At 45.5% G+C, this 16,329-nt stretch overlaps 1 protein-coding gene across 2 annotated transcripts in view; it reads left to right on the top strand.

Annotated features, from left to right (window-relative positions):
* Positions 1-677: 677 nt before the first annotated feature.
* Positions 678-16,329, top strand: part of LOC136764341 (protein O-GlcNAcase) — a 33,711-nt gene continuing 18,059 nt past the window's right edge. The window contains exons 1-11 of one of the 2 annotated variants that reach the window (XM_066718314.1): positions 678-1,230; positions 4,795-4,846; positions 6,183-6,280; positions 8,964-9,094; positions 9,377-9,548; positions 9,729-9,827; positions 10,544-10,801; positions 11,035-11,139; positions 11,262-11,782; positions 15,743-15,917; positions 16,063-16,119. In XM_066718314.1, the coding sequence (XP_066574411.1) occupies positions 1,191-1,230; positions 4,795-4,846; positions 6,183-6,280; positions 8,964-9,094; positions 9,377-9,548; positions 9,729-9,827; positions 10,544-10,801; positions 11,035-11,139; positions 11,262-11,782; positions 15,743-15,917; positions 16,063-16,119 (1,708 nt within the window). In that variant the 5' untranslated portion in view covers positions 678-1,190. Of the gene's footprint in view, positions 1,231-4,794; positions 4,847-6,182; positions 6,281-8,963; positions 9,095-9,376; positions 9,549-9,728; positions 9,828-10,543; positions 10,802-11,034; positions 11,140-11,261; positions 11,783-15,721; positions 15,918-16,062; positions 16,120-16,329 lie in introns of both variants that reach the window. The other variant, XM_066718313.1, reaches the window with a different exon arrangement.

Raw genomic sequence — 16,329 nt, 5'->3', positions numbered from 1 at the left:
GAAAAGGATGCACAACAAGTGGGCAAGCTAAGAATGTCAATAATTAAGATCCCAAAGCCGTCTATGGTAGAGACGAATGCTCTCTGTAGGGCTCAATAAGGCCCTTTATGTGGTACAGACAGGGACAACAACACCAACACACCACAACACATCAGTCAAGCAGTGTTGTATTCATTAATCAGTTTACGTGCTTGATTACTTATGTACCAGATTCATAACAGCTCAATACAGCAGCCTGGGATCTGTCTGTCTGTCTTGTAGTAATTTGTGACTTTGATCTAAATGTGAATGATATGGATTGTTTCTTCAGAAAAGCAATTATGTATCATTCAGAGTTGGATAGTTTTGCTACTTATTAGAAGTGTGAACATGTAGGGGTGTCAGTCATCACTGTAGGAGGAGGTAGTACTGATTGCATGCTGCTTTGATTGATTGATTGATTGATTGATTGGTAGAAGAAAAACTGCAGAAACGCATCCCATACAAATTGTATTAGGGAGAAGGGATACATTATTACACCACAATAGCCTCCGAGTAAGACATATTTGTTACCTTTAGTTTATGTATTTATATTGGGGGGAAAAAAAGGATTGCTTTAATAAATGCACCTGTCCTCCCCAGCCGGATTGCGATGCAGCCCTACCCCGCTAGACGGCGCTCGTCTGAGTTTGCCACAGCGGTCAAGCGCCGTAAGCGAATAACAGTTTGGAGCGGAGAAAAGGTGTCTTTTTTTCCCCCCTCCTTCCTTTCTTTTCTTTTTCTCTGGTGCGGAGGTGAAACCAAATCCCCTCCCCGCTTGGCATGAGCTCTTTGTGCACTTAGCTTCTTCCCCCCGACTCAAACAAGTGGAAAAATATCCCCACTGGGGCGAGCTGCTCCTGCCAGGGGAGACCCACCCTCTCCGGCGCAGACAGGGACGGGCAGCGGCGCGGTGTCACCCCGGGCCCGGGGAGGGAGCAGCGGCGCAGCGGTGTGTCAGCCCCCGGGCAGCACCTCCCTTCTTCTGCAGGGGCGCTGGGAGGACTAACGTGTGTGTGACCGTTGCCTGCAACCCACGGAGAAGGGAGGATATGGCGAGCCTCCCCGACCTTTGAGGAGCGGTGCACATATACATCTCTGTCTTCTCTCCTTCTTTTCTTTTTCCGAGTCTATGCTCATCAGACTGTGGGAGGGAGGGCGCAGCAGCAGCAATGGAGGAGAAACAGGGATTCCTTTGTGGAGTTGTGGAAGGTGGGGGCTTTGTTTCCTATTCGTTTTTTTTTTCTGTACATGTATGTTAGCTTAACATGCAAACATGTTTCTATTTATTGGACCGATGTTATTACAAAGCAGATTGCGGGTTGTCGTTGATGTGCGGTGACAGTTGCGGGGGTGCTGCCAAATCGCTACAAGTGTTGCATTCTCCTGACATTCTAATTCTTAATAATAATAATAATAATAATAATAATAATAATAATAATGTTAATAAAACGCATTTAATTCCGTCGTCTGGTAACATAACTATAATCCTCACTTGTGTTAGTACATTACACATTTTTACCCCCCCTGGCTTTTTTGTTCTTGTTTTCTTGATATTGAATTGTATGCAAAACGACTTGGATATCATGGTGTTCCTGACTTTGTATTGTAAGTAGTGTAGAAAAATGACAGCTCCGACAATGGGGTTTATCCACCCCCTCTGCCCACCTCTATGCCAGGCCTAATCACCCGATTGTGCTCTGGTGTGGGCAGACTACACCACCCCTGAGAGAGGGAGGCGGGGGTGGGAAGGCGCTGAGTGCAGAGGTGGGTGTAATTGGGACAGAGATCCAGGTGTGAGTGAGCAGAGTTAACAACAATAAGGATATCAACCTAGTTACTACACGCTCACTGATTGATCTGTCCTGACCACACCGCCACCCATTCATCCAGTCTGTCCATGTGTATGTCTGTTAGAAATAGTCCTTGTCATGAATATGTGATGCATAAGCTACTACCACAACAATCACAACAACCGCAATAATATTATCATGATAAAATCAGCAACAGACACGTGCAATTTGCTCCAGCTGTGTAGTTCTGCTTGTAATGATTCCAAATAAATTGATCAATTTAATAATTTAGGCTAGTTTTACTGAATTCCATGTGTGAGCTTCAGCAGATACAATCTGACTGCATTAAATGAGCAAACAACAAAGTGTTGATCAGAGAATGATGATCCACTGATACCTAAGAGCTACGAAACAGCACAAGGACACATCTTACTGAGATTAAATATTCATAATTCCACAATGTGTCTTAGTTGATTAAAAAGCATTCCTTCTCATTCTTGTTTTGCAACTGTGAATTTTAAAGAAAGAGCTCCTTAATCCAGGCCAGTGCTAACAGGAAGTCGACCCAGTAGTCTTCCTGTAGCAACACAAGGTGACTCTCCTCAACCTGGCTTTGGAGAAATCTTGTGTTCTGGGTGGTTCCTAGTTTCTCAGTCATTAAATGAAAATCTGGTAGGTTTTGTGTGGAGTATCAATGTAAGGATCTTCTGAGAAAGCTAGTATGATAAATAATAAAGCAACATTATTATTATTATATAAAGCTACAGATGGGTAACAAATTAAAGGGAAAACCTGAATAAATGAGTGGAAGAATATTATTATTATTATTATTTATTAGCAGATACCCTTGTCCAGGGCGACTTACAAAATATAAGCACAATACAAAGTGCAATAATACGTTGCAATTCAATACAAATACAAATACACAGTTTATGCATATATGATATACAGTAAGCAATGTATAAGGTCTTTCATCCTAGAGTGAAAAGCTGATCAGTGCAGACAAGATGTTATGTGAAAGTTAAGAGCTAAGGGAAAGGGAGCCTAGGGGAAATCAAAATAAACAATACAAGTGCTAGTAATGCAAAGGCAAGAGTATGACAAAACGTTGTATAAGTGTAATCTTACAGGAGAGTAAATGACTAAATTACTGAAGTACTGTCTGAAAAGATGTGTCTTGAGTAATCGCCAAAAGAAGGTCAGAGACTCTGCTGTTTGACTTCGGTGGGCAGGTCGTTCCACCACTTAGGGTCCAGGGATGAGAAGCAGCAGCTCTGGAGGAAGGAGAGTGGAGAGGAGGCAGAGTTAGTCTTCTGGCACTGGAGGAGCGCAGTGGTCTGGAGGGGATGTATGGAGAGACGAGTGTCTGAAGGTAGCTTGGTGCAGTGTGGTGAGACAGCGGTAGGTGAGGGTCAATGTCTTGAACTGAATGCGTGCCGGTATCGGGAGCCAGTGGAGGGAGCGGAGCAGTGGAGTAGTGTGTGTGAATCGGGGCTGAGAGACACCAGACGAGCCGCAGAGTTCTGGATGAGCTGGAGCGGCGGGTAGTAGATGCAGGCAGGCCGGCCAGGAGGGAGTTGCAGTAGTCCAGGCGGGAGAGGACCAGTGACTGGACGAGTAGCTGAGTCGAGGAGTCGGTGAGGAAGGGACGGATTCAGCATATGTTGCTCAGGAAGAATCTGCAGGTGCGTGTCAGCGTGTTGATGTGCTGGGTGTAGGAGAGCGCAGGATTGAGGGTGACTCCTAGATTCTTAGCGGAAGAAGAAGGAGAGAGTGTCATAGATTCCAATGGGATTGAGATGGAGAGGTCAGCAGAAGGTGAGGAAGAGGGGGGAAAAGAGGCGATCAGATTTGGAGAAGTTGAGCTTGAGGTGGTGCGAGTGCATCCAGGCAGAGATAACAGACCAGCAGGAAGAGATGCGATGGGATGAGGGATAAGACCGGGAGATCTGGGCATCATCTGTTTGATGAGTATGAAAATGATGTGAATCACATGCTATGGCCTTCACAGTCACCAGATCTCAACCCAATTGAACACCTATGGGAGATTTTGGACGGACGTGTTAGACAGCGCTCTCCACCACCATCATCATCATCAAAACACTTTGAAGAATGGTGTTCATCCCTCCAGTAGAGTTCAGAGACTCGTAGAATCTGTGCCAAGAGCATTGAAGCTGTTCTGGGGCTTGTGGTGCTCAACAGCTTACTGAGACACTTAATGTTAATGTTTTTCATTTGATTTGTCACCCGTCTGTATTTCAGATCTATTTCTGACAGCAGTCAAAACAACAACAGTGCAGCACATTGTACTTTTCTGCTAGGTATGGAAAGAAGACTCCCTGCAGGTTGAAACATTCCAGATGTTTCAACCTGCAGACTCCTGTATATCAGTCAGTTCCAAGATCTTTTTGTTATTTTGTTCTTGTGTAAATTGCATGGAAGTACATGTGGAGTTATATTAATATTTGAAAATGCTTTTGTGGTTCATCTGTATCGTTTTATTGCTGCTAATCATAAACAACTGAAATGGGTAAAAGTGCTAGAAAATGTGAATCTTGCTTCATCTCTGTTTCTACACTGAAGCCATCTGTCAGTGGAAGCTGGTGTCTCGTGCCTGCCTGTCCCTGCCACAAATGCTCCAGTGTTCAAGATGAATGCCAACTCACTCTGCTGACACTGTGTGGGCCATTGGCAGGTGGCCCGCTCTCTGCGTACCACAAATCCACACTGTGCTGTATCCCCCTATAGGAAGTCACACTGCACTGCTGGACACTTATGCAGGGGTGTCCTGAGTGAGTCTCAACCCTCCTGACCCTTGACCCCTGTTTTGAAGACACAGAACTACCTCTCCACACTTGGCGCCCATCAGCGTGGGTTGTAGTTTCACTCGGGCACTCTTTGGGAGAGATTTGGAAACCGCAGAATATTTTAATCAAACCTTTCTGTATGATCATTTCAGTCATTGTGTGCTCTGGTTTGGCAGGTTTCTATGGCAGGCCCTGGTCTATGGAGCAGAGGAAGGTACTGTTTCAGTGGTGAGTGTCCGGTGTGTGTGTGAGTGAGTTTCTGTGTTTTGTCAGTGTGGTTCCTGGCTGTGTGTGGGTGTGCCTGTGTTTGGGGTCCGGTGCACCATCTGTAGTAGGTATGATTTTGGCACCAGTGCTGTGGCAGTCCCAGTGCTGTACAGGTGAGGGCAAGGTTGCACTAAAGACTAAACAAGGTTTAAGAAGGACAGACAGAGGGCATTTCACCGATCTGGAATTTATAAAGGATCAGTATGTTCCTGTACTGTTTTGTGGGGGGGTCTGAACAAGTGTATTATTTAATTCTTTGTAGAAGCCTTTACCCAGGGCAGCTTACAGTTTACATGATATTGTTCAAAGCATTACAAAGTGCAGTAATACAATCAATAAACAATATCGGTACATTAAGCACACTTCCTAGTACAATGAGCAAACAAGTCCAGACTTAATACAGCCCTGTGTATTTGCTAATTGGTGGGGTTGGCATAGTTGGCACAGTAAATGCTAACATGCTAACAATACGTAAGTAATTGGAAGCATAAGGAAGCACTTCTTAATAAGAGTGTATAAGAGCAAGAGGTCAGATTGCGGTATTACAGGTACACACTACATTACAAGTACACTACAAGCCCCATTACTTGTCAATTTGCAACCTGTTCTTACTTTTGGTAGACGGCAGTTGGTACAGATAGAGAATTAGGCTAGGCAGGGGTTTTCAAACCGGTCCTGGAGTACCCCCTGCCCTGCTGGTTTTTGTTCCAACCGAGGTCTTAATTACTTAATTGAATGGTATATTGCTTTGTTAGGTCAATTAAGGATTCAATTAAGCAATTAAGACCTTGGTTGGAACAAAAACCAGCAGGGCAGGGGGTACTCCAGGACCGGTTTGAAAACCACTGGGCTAGAGGGAGGGGAGGGCAAAGGAGCTGAGGGAAAGGTAAGTGATTTTTGGGATAAAAGAACAGAAGTCTGTCCATGTAATGTCTATTTAAGAATTTATTTTCTGTATGTTGGTGAAGAGATGCAACCTTTTGTATTAGTTGCAGGTCCTGAGTGGTATTCCTAGACACCATGAGGGTCCAATTAAAGGAGATGTAATTAGTGTTGTGCACTAGGGTGGGGTTACCTTGAATGTAGATCCCTGAGATCTCACCCTCTCCAGAAAAACAGTTGGCCTTGTCCAGGTTGGATGTCAGTGTCCCAGTTTGGCTTTTATAGCAGTGGCAGGGCCACACGCAGACCTTGTTATGTGAGCAAGAGTAGACCTTGTACACCTTGTACAGTGAGGCTGGGGGGCTCTCTGAGCAAGCAGGGCTGAGACTCTGACTCTGTGTGTGTTTGTGTGCAGGATGAAGCGCTGGGGTCTGAACACATACCTGTATGGCCCCAAAGACGACCTGAAACACCGGCTGCTGTGGAGGGAGGTCTACTCCCCTGAGGAAGCAGGTACCGACCGGTGGGGGGGCGCTGCAGAGAATGGGGGACAGTGGGACATCACTGCAGACCCACAAATATGGGATCTCTCTCCAGAACAAAATGTCACTGTTGGAGATGACATGGGGACAGCTGGGAGGCAGGGTGGGAGGTTGAGGTACTGGAGATCGGGGCTGTCCATCTCACTTCCTGGGGAGCCGGAGTGATTTCTGGATTTTGATCTACTTTTGATTATCTATGATTTGCTGGCTCTACAGGGTGAAAACATGTTCTGTGGGTGCTGTATCTTGAGTCAGCAGCCTAATTTAAGCTGTTTATTTTAATAAAAATCCATCTATCCAACTCTCTCTCTCGCTCTATGCTCTAAGTTGGGATTGATCGAACGGTCAGTGTGGGTGATATGCTGGGAAGACGTGTCCACTCAGCAAAGGGCTGGGTGACGGACAGTTTTGAGCCAAAACCTTTGGCGTTAGGGTAGGAGAGACGATGCTTAGAGTAAAATGACCCTAGTGTTTGTTGATCTAGACTACACAAAACTCAAGATCATTTACTAGTTTCTGTTATAAGACAAGCACCTCCTTAATTCTCTGCTTTCTTCAGCAGCTGTCAGCTATTATTTACTTAGAGCCATGATTACTTAGAACTAATACATTCCTATGTTAGGTCTATTTAAAAGGTCTATACAACCATGAATCCTCAGTTTCACAATGGAAAATGTCCATGCCAAGACCGCTAAACCATGTGAAGGTAAATTACTGCCCTGCACAGCGATGACCTAAGTGTTTACATAAACTGCGATAAAGCACCCAGCACAAATACATGCTGAAGTGCATTGGCAACACTGGACAATGGAGGCGTACACTTTATATTGAGAGTTCAGTTTCAGACCTCACTCAGAGCACTTGTCCTGATGGCAGTACTTTGGCAAGAGGCGACATTTTCTGCACAGCCTCAGTTCAGTGTCAAGTTCCCCCTGATTAAGGCGCACATAGCTGCAGTGTGTCTAACAGGGGTCAGCGGCGCAGTGGCCGGTCAGTAGTATTCTCACAGCCTTTCAGTGGATTCGAACAGGAGCATTTAAGTGGGTCACTGTCTCCCTAATAGCCTGACGGTAGAAGAGTATCACGTCCGTATCACAGCAGGTTCTCATGCTGAAACAACAGGGTTCTCCTTTATCTAAATATATCAGATGAATATTTGATGAAAGTGTTATTTTAAGATCAGCGAGTTCTATAAAAAGTCAAACGAAGAGGTTAGACTTGTTATACAGTTTTCCTACATATTTCAATTAATTCAAATATACTGCTGAGTTGAGCTGTGACATTTTATTGCATTAAAATTTAAATTTTATATCTATAGTCCCTTTCATAACTGCACAACCAGCCCGGATTATGACCCACTTCTTAGCAACCCAGATTTAGCAATCGGGGCACAAGTTCTTACAACTGTACCTTGTCGTTTTTCATGGCTGTTGTCAACTCTTAAAAAAACTACAGGTCCCAGGACAGCGCTGGCCCCTGCATAGGTTAGTCACTTAGCAGGATAATGCCAAACAGCTGTTGCTATGGAAGGACATGTTTGGTTTTAGTTTTGGGTGGGAATTTTAGGAGGTATTAGTAAGTCCTTTGATTTGTTGCTGTATTGTTGTTGGTATGTTATTTTTTCTTGTACGAGAACCCTTTAAGTGTACCGACCTTTGCCATGTGGCCCAGACTACAAACAGTGTTTCAACCCTAACAAAACATGCAGTTGCCCTGCTCATGATGAAGTATTGCTGTATGTCATTCCCTGTAACAGTGGAGAACAGTCTGAAGAGAAAATAAAGCCAATTAAATGTGCACAAAACATGGCCGCTTTTCTACAGCAGGTACAGGGGTAGAGAGCAGGAATTCTCGTGGTTTGTCATACAGCACAGATGAAAGGCATTGGGCACGGATTTCTTCTTTCAGTGGCCTTTTTGTAGCATGATGGAGCCTACCTGACTCTCGTGTTGTTACCCGTGTAGAGGCTGCTAAATCAAGTCTGTGAAATACTTGAATATTGCAATGAAATCCCAGGCTCAATGTCTGTGGCGCACCAGTGCTGGATTCCTCTCAGAAATGCTGCAGACCCCCGGGGCCGTGCGCACACTGCTTGAAAGGAGGCCAACCTCTGGAGAGCAACACTGTCTGGCGAAACACAACCCAAACGCTCTCTGTCTGCATCTCTCTGCCATCCCTGGAACAGATCGATATTTTGCAATGAGTGAAAGGTGATAGTCTTTATTGACTTTCACTTCTTTCTCTGTTTCTTTTCCTTACTTGTTCTTTTCACATTTCTTGCACTTCTTTTTTTCTTTTTAAACGATCTTCTCGTTTTTTTTTTTGACATTGCGATGATTGTTTTTTGGATCAAGGCTGTCTGAACGAACTAAAAATAGGGATCAGCTGAGTGGCCAGGGCAGGGAGGTTAGGGCGTGGGTGTTCAGTGGAATGTCACATTAAACTGGATTTAAGCTGGAGAACTGATACGTCAGATGGTGACTTTCTGACTGCTATTGAGTGTGAGGGAGGCCTGTGTGGGGTGTATGATGACAATGAACTGGTTGCAGATTTAATTGCAATTGTTTTAAGGATGTAGAAGGAACATTAAATACGTACCCACCTCCTCTTCTCTCCCTTTTCTCCCTCTCTCACTGTTTCTCTCTCTCTCTCAGCTCAGCTGCAGACTCTGGTGGAGGAGGCCGTGTCTCTGGGTCTGCAGTTCGTGTACGCGCTGTCCCCAGGGCAGGACATTGTGTTCTCCAGCTCCTGTGACATCGGGCTACTGAAGCGTAAACTGAGGCAGGTAGTGTGACCCCCCTCAACTCTCCAAAACTCAGCCATTTCTCCTTCTCTGTTGAATCAAAGAACACACTAACAACATAGTTTATTATATCATAATGCCAACATGTTGAGTCACACAAGACTAAAAAGACAAGAATCCAGAGTGACCGCAGTTTTCACGGATGTCAGTAAACATTCCAAAGCCATCTGGTGTTGTTTGTTTTGTGCGAACAGAGTCAGCTGAACGTGGGGCTTGTTGTCTGAGGCGTTTACTCCCCTGCCTGTCTTCCCTCCCTCTCCCCAGGTGGCAAATTTCGGGTGCAAGGCCTTTGCCATTCTCTTCGATGACATCGACCACTCTCTGAGCCAGGCTGACAAAGAGGCCTTCTCCTCATTCGCTCACGCCCAGGTCTCGGTGGCCAATGAGATCTTCCACTTCCTGGGGGAGCCGCCCAACTTCCTTTTCTGTCCCACAGGTAGGCGGAACTCAAGTGTTTCTCCAGCTTCCAGGCAGGCCAGATTGTAGACAGGCCAGTACTGGACTTCAGCCAGGTAACTTGAAACACCACATGGAGTTCGGCCTCCTCTATTTCTGTGCGTTGGTGCTGTGCGTCAGTCTGTCATGCATTTTGATGGTCTTGTGTGTTGTGTTCCAGAGTACTGCACCTCCCTGTGCTCCCCCAGCCTGGCCAAGTCTCCATACCTTAACACGGTGGGCGAGGAGCTGCTGCCCGGGATCACGGTCATCTGGACTGGTGAGCGAGTGCGACTGGCACTCATTGAAATGCCACTGTACATTGCACACTAATAGTGCGGCACAGCCTGGGTCATCACCGGGGCAGATGGGATTTTTGGGGAGGGGTATAGAATGTGTCTGTCTGAGGCGACTGACGCATAACATTTTTGTTTGTATTGATTAATCAGCAACTGGGTAAAAACTGATGGATACTGAGAGAGAGCATGACCACGATTCCAGGGTTTATCTGTTTTGCATCTTGCCAGATGTATCACATTCCCTCACTTTTATCCAGGTCTCTGATTAATGAATGCTCATTCATTTTAGCTCAATTTATGATTTATAAATGTGCAGACAGCATCATTACTAAGTAGGAGAGAAAGGACGTAGGTGATGCATATTGTGCTGGGAAGGAACTTAAGGGGAAACATTAACAACAGGTTGACTCATGAAACAACAACTGAAAATCCAATCCGCAACACAAACCGAATTGGACACCTAGCTGAATTGAAAATTAAAATCCCACTGCCCAGTAGATTTGAGCCCAGCCATTAGTGGGGCTGGTGGCATCCCCCAGGTGTCTCATTGCAGTCAGCCAGCCAATCAGAACCTCCCCTGGGAGACCACACACCAGCCATTGGTCAATTTAATTGTGGGACAGCCTACCAGTAAATAAGGTGATCTCACAGGGTGTCCATCTCTGTCTGTTTGTCTGTTTGTCTGTCCATCCGGCAGGCAGTAAGGTTATCTCGCGGGAACTCAGCGTGCCCTCACTGGCGGAGGTGCAGTCGGTGCTCCAGCGCCCCCCGCTGGTCTGGGACAACCTGCACGCCAACGACTATGATTCCCGCCGTGTCTTCCTGGGGCCCTTTAAGGGGCGCCCACCGGGCTTGAAGGCCCACCTACGCGGCCTGCTGCTCAACCCCAACTGCGAGTTTGAGGCCAACTACATCCCCCTGCATACACTTGGCACCTGGCACCGTATGGGCGCGGGTCAGTGGGCATGAGGAGGAGTGGGTGGGTAGGGGGGGTTCTACTGTATTGTGCCATAGTCGCTAACTGCCAGTTTTCTCTCATTTGCACAACTATATACTTGTTCCTCTATATTGCACCCCCAATTTCTAGCCTGTTTCAGACTGGGTGGTATAATTTGGTAGTTGTTTGAGTTTGCTTTGAAGGTGGTCTGTGCTTGGGTGGGGTGCTTGCTGACTGTATCTGCTCTTCAGAGGGGGTGGGGGACCCCGAGGCGCAGGAGGTGTACTGCCCAGAAAAGGCGCTGTCTCTCGCCCTGCATGACTGGATGGAGGAGATGATTCAGCCACTGCAGCCAGGTACACTGTGTATGTGTGAGTGAGTGTGAGATACTGACCCAAACAACCTGTTTATATGTATATAAAAAATAATATATATATTGTATAATTACATTTCTATATTGGGTTGTTTTCCCTGGCAGGTCGTCTAAAATTGTCAGGCTCTGAGAATGCAGCCGCAGATCCCTTCACTAGGGGGAGTAATCAGAAGCCATCCCAGGACACTCCAGAAAAGGACGCCTCCTCTACGGATGCCCCGGACGGCCCTGCCGTGGCTTTGGAGGGGGAGGGTGGGCTGCAAGACCCCGATGTGGATCCATGCAGCGAAGACCGGGGCCTCAGAGCGGACAACACACCCTCCAGAGACGGAGAGAGAGAGAGAGAGGGAGAGGGGCAGAGAGATGTGGAGAAGGAGCGCCAGGAGAAACCTACAGGGAACGGGCCACCTCAGGCACCCATGGGGCCCCAGGAGAAGGGGAGGAAGGGCGCCCTAGGAAGAGGGCGGACCCCACTAAGCGAGGAAGAGGTGCGGCTGCTGGTGGGGCTGTACTTCCTGCCCCACGAGCACGGCCCTCCCGCCCAGCGCCTCCTGCAGGACCTGGCTTGGCTCAAGGCCCACAGCCACTGCGTCAGCGCCAATGGAAAGAAGGCTGAACCCTACAAGGTCAGAAGGCAGAGGTCATGGGGTGGGTGAGGGGTCGTTGACAGGCTGATTGGGGGAAAGTGGGGCAAATTGAGGACCAAAAAACATTGGCCAAAATGGTTTAATAGAGGTATGCAAAAAAATATCAAGAGGAAGAAAATGTTGTATAGCGCATACAAAAGGGACAGAGATTAAACAAAATACTTAGAATATGTTGAGCTGCAAAGAGATCTTAAGAAAGGGATCAGGAAAGCAAAGAGGGAAATAGAAAGAAACATAGCTCTTGGAGCTAAAACCAATGCAATGAGCTTTTTTCAATACTACAACAGCAAGAGGACAATAAAGGAGGAAGTGAAACAGATAAAGGGCAAAAATTTAAATATCTTGGAAAATGAACAAGATGTGGCAAATGTTCTGAATGAGTATTTCACAGAGGTTTTTACAAAAGAAAAGACAGATGACATGCCACAGGTTGACAATCAGTCCAGGCAAACCCTAAGAGAGATCAGGATAAATGAGGAGGAGGTACTAAAGGGACTAGCAGAATTAAAAACAAACAAATCACCTGGGCCAGATGGTACATTAAAGAAATGAGGGAAATTATTTGTAGGCCTCTAACTCAAATGTTCCAAATGACACTTAGAAGAGGGGATGTGCCAACTGACTGGAAGACAGCAAATGTCATACCAATCCACAAGAAAGAGGACAAAACTGAGCCAGGAAATTACAGACCAATCAGTTTCACCTGCATCACCTGTAAAATGTTGGAAAAAATTATTAGACAGAAAATAGAAAATAGAGGAGCATCTTAATGAAAACCATATTCTTGGAGATAGTCAACATGGGTTTAGACGAGGCAGATCATGTCTTACTAATTTATTCGAATTTTTTGAACATGCAACTGCAGCTGTAGATCATGTGAAAGCATATGATATGATATACTTAGATTTCCAAAAAGCTTTTGATAAGGTTCCTCACCAAAGACTGATCCTCAAATTGGAAGCTGTAGGCATTCAGGGTAATGTAAGTAGATGGATTATGAGCTGGTTGATGTATAGGAAACAGAGGGTGTCGATTAGAGGAGTCGCTTCTAACTGGAGTGAGGTTGTTAGTGGAGTTTCACAGGGATCAGTACTAGGGCCTTTGCTTTTTCTAATCTAAATTAATGATCTGTACTCTGGGATAGTTAGCAAACTTGGCAAATTTGCAGATGATACTAAAATAGGTGGCTCAGAAAATACAATCTCGGCAGCACAAGCTATTTGGACTTACATAACATTCAGTTATTCAGTGAAATTCAATGTGGACAATTGCAAGGTAATACATGCAGGTAACAAAAATGTCCACTATAATTACACTATGGGAGGAATAGAACTGGATGAAGTATCACATGAGAAAGACCTAGGAGTCTATGTGTATTCCTCACTTTCTCCATCCAAACAATGTGGGGAAGCAATGAAAAAGGCAAACACAATGTTAGGGTATATTGTCAAAAGTGTAGAATTGAGAACAAGGGCAGTGATGTTCAGACTGTACAATGCGCTAGTTAGAGCTCATCTGGATACTGTGGACAGTTCTGGGCTCCACACTTCAAGAAAGATATCGCTGCTCTAGAGGCAGTTCAGAGGAGAGCAACCAGACTTATTCCAGGTCTGAAGGGAATGTCCTACTGAGAGACTGAGGAACTGAACCTTCTCACCCTGGAACAGAGGAGACTACATGGGGACTTGATCCAAGTCTTCAAAATCATGAAAGACATCGACCACATCAAACCAGAGGAGCTTTTCCAGATCAGCAGGGACACACGCACCCGGGACACAAATGGAAATTGGGCTTCAAGGCATTCAAGACAGAAAACAGGAGACACTTCTTCACACAGAGAGGCGTCACAATCTGGAACAAACTCCCCAGCGATGTGGTAGATGCTGAAAATGTGGGAACATTTAAAAATAGACTGGATAGGATCCTTGGATCACTTAGTTATTAATGGACACCAAACGAGCACGATGGGTCAAATGGCCTCCTCTCGTTATGTTTCTTATGTTTCTTATGCTTTCTGGAGGCAGGACATATATGACGCGCCTGATTGGGTAATTTACTTCTTGAAGGCAGTACTAAGCACAGTGACAGCGCAAGGAGCCTAATTAGGCAATGTGAAATGTACTAAAAGAAAACAGAATGCATATCATTAATTAGGTATTGTACTGATTTATTAATGACAACAAGTGATAATGTTACCTACACAAATTTCCATGTATAGCGCCAATAGTAGCCCGGGCCTGGTCACCCCCCCCCCCCACTTCCGCGGTCCATGCACCAATCAAAATAATACATTTTTTTGTTTTAGTTTTTTTAACCCTGGCCAGTAGGAAATCAACCTGCCCAGAACAAACATGTGCACCTTTCTGTCCCCGCCCCTCCCACAAGGCATCGCAGGCTGGCAGGCGGCACAGACACAGGGCTGCGTGCACACGAGGGCAAACCCGACCACAAGCAAAGACGACATGGATGCAGAATACTTTATAACACATTTTCCCCAAGCTGCATGTGCCCCTTTGCTGGCTCGGGTCCCAGGGCTTGAACCCTGGTAAGCCCTTGCACTAAGTAGGGCCTGGGAGTCTGCACCTGATGTCAAGGTCTTGCAGTTGCTTGCACCCCTGTTTGTCAGACAGCACTCTTCTGTTGATGTGAAGATGGGTGTTTTCTAGTATCTTTCAGGATCTGGAGTTGTTGTTTAGACTCCTCCCACAGGATGTGTGACGTCTGTGGTCAGATCCTATGTGCAGACTTACATTATGTGACAGACTCTTAAAAAGGCTGTGCTAAAAGAACACAGCCAGTGTTGGTTGAGTAATTGTAGCTGCTGTGGTTATATCTGCTTTCTGTGTGATGGTGTGTGTAGACCCCATCTTGGAAAAAACTGGAAAAGTCATTGAGATAAAGCAAATAGAACTTTAATCAAGCTGGCTTGGAAGGACCACGTCAGGAATTCCTTCAGTGAGAACTTAATGTTTACAAACATGAGTGCAGCTTTATAGGAAGATGATGTAAAATGTTGTGGCCGTTCATCCAATAAAAAGCTTCAAAAGATGCAAGCTCTGCACAGTTTGTAGGCTGCCCTTGCCGAGGGAGGAGGCGATCATGGAGGCAGATGTCTGGTCCTGTTACAGCATACAAACTGTATAATCTTGTGGTTTTCTTAACAATGAGGTAATATCTGTGGCTTTGAGAGGAGAAACAGGAAATCCATAAACGGACAAACCCATGGGCGATACATCTAAATTTAAGAAAGGGTGTATCGTTAACTGCTTTGTTTGGCTTTTTACTAATAAATCCAATTTGCCAAGTCTGCACAAATGTCATAAAATAAAATATTATATAGTTAATATAAAACACTTTCTTCATCATTCCAATACAGAGTCTTCAGTGTGTGTGTGTGTCTTATCACTGGGTCCATTTGTGCAACTGACATTTTATCGGTTTCTGTGTGTCTAATTGAGTGGTACTCATTTGTGGTCCTGGGCAGCCTCAGGACTTTCTGGGTTTCACTCCAGCCAAGCTCTGAATGACTTTATTCCACAAATTAAAAAGAAAAATGTGTCCATGTGTCCCTTGCAGATTTAAGGTTGCCTAGAAAACCTGCCGGGCTGTGGCTCTCTAGGACTAGTCCATTATGAAAGTACAGTTAGGTCCACTAAAAGTTTAATATACATATCATGTACTTCTACTATACTTAATTATTATTATGTACTTAACTGTACTTGTTTTTCATGGTGTATACCTGATCTGTGTGTTACTATGTCTGTCCAGTCATAATTTTACCTGTGTGTAATTGTCTGTGTGTGCGCAACTGTGCCTGTTTGTATTTGTGTCATCTGCCCCTCTGCCTGTTACTGACTCTGTGTGTCGGCTTCGTCATGACATTTGAGGATCTTGTGTCTGTCTCTGTGTACCTGACAGTGTGTGTACGTGTGTGTCCAGGCGGAGGAGTGGCGCGTGCGGGCCAGCCGCTTCCAGCAGGACTGCGACAGCATCGCAAGGCTCCACGGCAGCGTGGTCAACTGCACCAACCGCGCCGTCCTCTATGATCTCTACCCCTATGTGTGGGACCTGAGAAATACTGTGCTGGTTGCCAAGGCCTTCATCAGTTGGTTGGGTGAGTGGGGGAGGGAGGGTGGAAGGAAGTAACCAAGTCAAAATGTGTGGGTGAGTTGATACTTGGGTGAGTGAGTGGATAAGTGAGGGAGCGAGTGGCTATCTTGGGTACAGACTTCACCACCTGTGTTTTCTGTTATTTTCAGATGGACGAGTGCTGAATGACAGCTATCCTTTTGGCTCCTGGAGGAACTGCTTTCACTGTATGTTAAGATCATAAACATTCGAATTTCCTTCCTCACAATGAACCAAAGTGTGCAGAAAATCAACACTAACGCATCATAGTGCAGGCGGCATAGTCTTCACCTCCAGTGAATTCAGAATATATATCAAAGGAGACAAAATATGCATGTGGTTAGTTGGTTTTCCTTATAACCATTACGGTCACTAAGTGATATCTGTAAACCCTAATT

The sequence above is a fragment of the Amia ocellicauda genome, chromosome 12 (genome assembly GCF_036373705.1).
Source record: "Amia ocellicauda isolate fAmiCal2 chromosome 12, fAmiCal2.hap1, whole genome shotgun sequence".
In the NCBI taxonomy this organism is placed as follows: domain Eukaryota; kingdom Metazoa; phylum Chordata; class Actinopteri; order Amiiformes; family Amiidae; genus Amia; species Amia ocellicauda.
The sequence above is the reverse complement of the archived record's forward strand: the minus strand, read 5'-3'. Positions and strand labels throughout refer to the sequence as shown.